Source organism: Seriola dumerili, unplaced genomic scaffold, assembly GCF_002260705.1.
Source record: "Seriola dumerili isolate Sdu_G_001 unplaced genomic scaffold, Sdu_1.0 BDQW01000866.1, whole genome shotgun sequence".
Lineage (NCBI taxonomy): Eukaryota > Metazoa > Chordata > Actinopteri > Carangiformes > Carangidae > Seriola > Seriola dumerili.
In genome coordinates, this window is record NW_019175121.1 from 170659 (window position 1) to 176606 (window position 5948).

A 5948-nucleotide genomic window follows, 5' to 3' on the forward strand; every position below is an offset into this window, starting at 1 on the left:
AGCCACCACACACCAGGACCTAAGTTTAAGACTTAAATATTTCAAGTCTGAATGATTATTCAGTGCAGCAGGACCGTGTCAGGTGTGTTCAATGTTTCTTTGGTGTCAATAAAGTTTTATTTAAAAAAAAAAAAAAAAAAAAAAAAAAAGGTCAGTCAGTCACCGTAGCTTTACCTCTTGTTTTCAGTCTTAGGAAAACATCTGTATCTACATTTTCAGTATTTTGCGTATTAACATGTTGTGTTTCTCTGCACTGTTCATCTTCCTGCTGTTACACTGTAAATGTCCTCAATGTGAGAAGAAGACAGGATTATCTATCTTTTCTTATTTTCTTTTCTTATTTAATTTATCTTTCCTTTCTTTGCTCTCCTTTCTTTTATTTTTTTTATTTAATCTTTTCTTTCTTTTTTATCTTTTTATTTCCCAAATGACTTGTGTTTATTCTTTACAGACCAAAATAAAAGAGTAAAGTGATTGTTGTGTATGATGTCTTTCAGAGAGACCTCCTCTCCTCACACCTCTAATACCTGAACGTGTCTCAGTGGCTGTGACTGAACACCTGTCTCCTTCACTTATTAAATACATGTAGAACTGAGAAGCTTCACTAAGATCTCAAGAACCTCACTGTGAGTCTCTGTCTGATGAGTGAATGTAAATGTTGTAATCTGCAACAGCCTCAGGGACAAATAGCAGAGTGACTCATCTTCTCCAACACAAACATCTTTGCTGCAGCTCAGAGATACAGGAAGTGACTCACCCTCACGGACGCGGACGACGGACGGACGGACGGACGGACGGACAGACAGACAGACAGACAGACAGACAGACAGACAGACAGACAGAACAGACAGGTCGAAGCTGTTTCACATTTAAACTGCTTAAAGAGGAAGCAGCTTCACAGTTGTTCAAAACTCCACAGTAAACGCCTCACTGGGGACTGGAACAGCTCCAGGATCAGATTCATAAAGTCCGGAGTGAAGGTGTGAAACTTAGCTGCTGTCCACACATGAGTTATTGATGAGAGGATGAACAGAGACTAATGACCGCCATGATGAAGACTAAAAAACTGTTGTTAACCTGTTTGTTTCAGAGTCTGACCCAGTCTGGACCTGAACATGGACCTGACCTGGACTCATTGAAAACACAGACGGATGTTAAGTAAAGAGGAAACTCACCGTCAGTGTTTGTTGGACGTCGTTCAGTCCTGGATGGAAACTGCTGGCAGAACAAACGAAGGCTTGAGCTCCACCTGAAGACTGACTGACTGTGAGGAGGGCTGCAGGTAACCTTACCGTACAACCCCCTCACTTCCTCCTGTGTGCAGCTGAGCAGACACACCCAGCCTGATCCACACCCAGACTGAACACCAGCTGCTTCCTTTGTGGTGTTCATGAGTCATTGTTCAGAAGACTTTCAGCAAACTTTTCTGTTTCTGTCGATTTAATTAGATGTTTTATTTTCTACTTATTTTCTATCAGTGAGACTATTGTTAACAGTGTGTGTGTGTGTGTGTGTGTGTGTGTGCGCGTGTGTGTGCGTGTGTGTGCGTGTTGTGCTTGTGGTGTTGTGTGTGTGTGTGTGTGTGCGTGCTTGTGCTTGTGTGTGTGTGTGTTGTGTGCGTGTGTGTGTGTGTTGTGCTTGTGTGTGTGCTGTGTGTGTGTGTGTGTGTGCTTGTGTGCTTGTGTGTTGTGTGCTTGTGGTGGTGCTTGTGTTGTGTGTGTGTTGTGGTGTGTGTCTTGTGGTGTGTGTGCTGTGTGTGTGCTTGTGCTTTGTGTGTGTGTGTGCTTGTGTCTGGTGTCAGGGAGGGAAACGAGATGTGTGAAAGATCTGTGGACACATGCCAAACTCTCTGTCAGTCAATACAGGAATGGTCATTACTATGACGAGTGTTTTTGATGTGAAGTGATCAGACAGAGGAACCAGTTTTAGAGTTACACATGACATCAGGACCAAGACGTGTTCATTTGTTTAATTCAAAGGGGGCATGAGATTATGACACAGTGTTTCTAACTCCTGATGTCTTTATTTATCTTTACTGTTTACGAGGAAGAATGCATGAATTAAATACATTCAGGGGTCTAGTTTGGTCTGGTCTGGGTGTGTGCACATGCCCCCACCCCTACACACACACACACACACACACACACACACACACACACACACACACACATATATATAGACAGAAACACAACAAACACCATCTCTATGATTTTGATTAACCTTCAATAATTTTTATCACTTAAGGTAGGCTAAATAACAGAAACACCTCAACTGTCTAAAACTATTTTATAATAATAAATTGCCAACTGAGTGTATTAGTAATTATCAGGTGTATGCTCAGGCTCCAAAGTGCCTACTGCAATTAATTGGTTGATTTGTTTGCTGTTCTCACCTGGGAACTGATATATCTGGTAACCTAAAGATCTTCTTTAATTTTATAGTTTTATCATCATTAATCACCCTTGTAACATGTTTGACCCCTCTCTCCCCATTTTTCAAATGTAACGCAATAAACAGAAACATTTTAACTGACTTACTTTGTTCTTTTATCTGAGAACAATTTTTACACTGTGATTTACTTCTACTGATGTCTTTTCAGTAATAGTAGTGACGCCCGTCACATGTTACGTGCTGACGTCAGTTGTAGTGTCCATTCGCCAGTTGTTTCTGTTACCGTGGAGTTTATTGCTGCTCTGTCTGAACACAGTTAATGTTCTGTTTTTTTCTTCACAGAGTCCTAACTACCTGCTGTACATTTAAACTTACACTAGTTCTGCTCCAGCACTCAGAGCTCTCTGCTCCTTTTAGCAACTCTCACTAACTCAGCAGTTGTTTACTATGCTGTTCAGATCTGCTAGTTGCTTTAGCTTAGCAGTCTCCCTCCTCTCTCGCTCGTCTCAGTGTGGTGTTGTTGTAACTTCACTGTGGGGGATTGTGGTATTTACTACATCTTCAGTAAAGTCTGCTGTCTTTAGGCACAGCTCCACTCGTTAACCAGAGCTAACTACTATCCCTGAAAGTTTTCCTCAAAAAAAGTCAGAACAAACTCTTTTAAAAATCCCACAATTTGCAACCTTCATTGACAATTTTTATATCAAAAATGTAGAAGATTTTTTTTCCCTATATCACCCAGTTTTGGTCCTCTTTTGATATCTTTAATGGTTTTTGAGGAAATCCATCTTACTTTTTTGATATTCACCTTTAAAACAAGATCTCAACCAGGTAAAAGAAGAACTTACTAGAGGTTCTGTTGGACAGCTCTACCGCTACACTCAAAAAACACACACATACACACACATAAACACACACACACATACACACACATATACAGTTTATATATATATATATATATATATATATTGACAGAAACACACAAACAATGTGTACGATTTTGATTAACCTTCAAAATAAGTCTTAACATGGTAAGAAGAAATTATTGGCTCTGTTGTACAAAACCTTATGCAATTTATACTGCCAAACACAGAAGCACAGACACTTTCAAAATAAGAGTCTCAAAAAGTTAAGAGGTGAGGTAGGTCAAATAAGTCCGATCTTAGAAGCGATCGTCTATATGGGGATATAGTGGTATAGCTTTATTGCAGAGCAGCTTCTGTTGTTCATGTACATGTGTGTATACATGTACATGTGTGTGTACATGTCTTGCTGTGGTTGTGGAGAAACATTTGTGTTTGAAACCATCAGTGTGAGGTTATTGTGTTCAGTCGTCACAGCTCCAAAAGGCTTTCTGAGGGACAGCTGCAGTGACTGAGGTCAGTGTCAGGATGAGTCTCTACGACATGAATGAAACTGAAAGTAACGTCCTTTGTGCAGATTGAAACGTGAAGAGTGAAATACACGAACCTCGCAGCAGGCACATTCAAAATTTCTCCAGGAATTTTCTTGTATATTTTACTGTATTATTTGATCTTATTGATGCACTCACAGAGTGATCTCCTGTGTTTACATTCTGTTGGATCATTTCATCCCTGAAGATGCATCATATTAATGTAAAATAACTAATAACTCCATACTCAAAAGTATTTACTGCATCATCAACTTTTCTTGATCACTAATTTATCTTTTTAATCATTGTTAATAATTGTATTGTACATCACGTGATTTGGAAACATTATTATTATTAATTAATTAATTAATTAATTTCTTTTAATCATTAACGCTGCTGCTCTGACTCTATTTTCATTTAACGTCCTGAGAAGTCTCCAGATTTGTTAACGAAGCTCTTATTTTGAAGATCGAATTCATCCGGACTGCGTTTTGTTTTGAAACTGGACCCCGGAAGTGAACTGACTGTTGTTGACAGAGCGGTCAGCTGTTAGTTAACTTGTGAAAATGTCGCAGTAAACCTGTAATTGATAGACAACTGACCGGGTTTAGTCCAGGTTAACGGACAATCGGTGGGTTTAGGTGGGAGAATGGAGACGTTCAGTAAGCTAACCAGCATGCTTCTGCACGCGCTGGAGACGGTGAGTTAGCCCAGTTAGATCAGTTAGCTTCTGTTAGCTTGTTAGCTTCTGTTAGCTTGTTCTGTGTAAAAAGTTTAAGTTAGAGTTTGTGACGTGGAGGACGGAGCGGGAAAAGACCGTCTGTGTGTCTGGGTCCCTCTCTCTCCGTGTCTCTGTCTCTCTGTCTCTCTGTCTGTCTGAGTCTCTGTCTGTCTGTCTGTCTCTCTCTCTCTGTCTGTCTCTCCGTGTCTCTCAATCCGTGTGTCTGTCTGAGTCTCTGTGTCTGTCTGAGTTTCTGTCTCTCTCTCTCTCTCTGTCTGTCTCTCTGTGTCTGTCTGAGTCTCTGTCTCTCTCTGTCTGTCTCTCTGTCTCTGTGTCTGTCTGAGTCTCTGTCTCTCTCTCTCTGTCTGTCTCTCTGTGTCTCTGCAGACTGAGGGGACATTCACACAGTTTAATGTTAAGACTAAAACTAAAACAAACTTAGTTTATCAGGAGGAAAGAGAGTTGTGCGTTTACCTGTCTGTCTTCCTGTTTCTCTCTCCACCTGTCTGTCTCTCTACCTATCTCTGTCTACCTGTCTGTCTCTCAGAGGGAGCCCACAGTGGACCTTCTGGATTCCTTTGTGGATCATTGGAAATCAATCACAAACTATTACATCGAGACAACAGGTGTGTGTGTGTGTGTGTGTGTGTGTGTGTGTGTGTGTGTGTGTGGTGTGTGTGTGTGTGTCTGGGGGGGGTTATGTCAACGAGTGTCCTCCTCATGTGTGTGTGTGGTGTGTGGGGGGGGGGGTTATGTCAACGAGTGTCCTCCTCATGTGTGTGTGTGTGCAGATGACAGTCGTCCTGTCAGACAGACAGAGATCCCCTGGCGTCTCAGACAGATGTTGGACATCTTGGTGTATGAGGAGAAACAACAGGTAACACACTCACCTGAACAGGGTATTTCATCATTGGTTTTCTTCAGGTGTCTTTACATGACAGCAAAGTAAATGGAGGCTGACTGTTGATAAACTGATGTATTGATTATTGATTATTGATACAGTTGGTGGAGGACACAGGCGTGTGCATGGAGTATCTGCTGCAGCACAAACTGTTGGAGACTCTGGTCACTCTGGGGAAAGCTCAGGTAACGTGATGTTTGACGCCACCTGTATGTTCTCTGGAGAACAGCTGGGGGGTCAGATGTTTGTAATGAAGAGGGTGGGGCTGTCTCAAAGAAGTCCCACTCATAGTGGAGATACTCCTGATGGTTCCTGTTGCTGTGTTCAGCACTGAACAGGTGAGCTGTGTCTTACCTGTGGATCCGTCCCATATGGATCAGTGACCTAACCTCTGACCTCTGACCTCACCAGAAACTTCTTCTTCAGCCATGTGGGTGGAGCTTATCTTGCTCCTCTGTTGAAGACATCTCACTCTGATTGTTCAACCAGTCAACATCTCTCTCTCTCTCTCTCTCTCTGTCTCTCTCTCTCTCTGTCTCTCT

The 5948-nt window shown here is 41.7% G+C and overlaps 2 protein-coding genes across 2 annotated transcripts in view; one reads left to right on the forward strand and one right to left on the reverse strand.

The window, feature by feature from the left end:
• Positions 1 to 1189, reverse strand: part of LOC111237448 (gelsolin-like) — a 9929-nt gene extending 8740 nt beyond the window's left edge. Inside the window, exon 1 of the mRNA XM_022766548.1 lies at positions 1176 to 1189. The gene's annotated coding sequence lies outside the window, so the exon portion shown is untranslated. The remainder of the gene's footprint in view (positions 1 to 1175) is intronic.
• A 3144-nt stretch (positions 1190 to 4333) lies between these two features.
• LOC111237449 (protein FAM160B2-like) overlaps positions 4334 to 5948 on the forward strand; it is an 8816-nt gene continuing 7201 nt past the window's right edge. The window contains exons 1-4 of the mRNA XM_022766550.1: positions 4334 to 4484; positions 5053 to 5131; positions 5297 to 5382; positions 5508 to 5591. Coding sequence (XP_022622271.1) covers positions 4434 to 4484; positions 5053 to 5131; positions 5297 to 5382; positions 5508 to 5591 — 300 coding nt within the window. The 5' untranslated portion in view covers positions 4334 to 4433. The remainder of the gene's footprint in view (positions 4485 to 5052; positions 5132 to 5296; positions 5383 to 5507; positions 5592 to 5948) is intronic.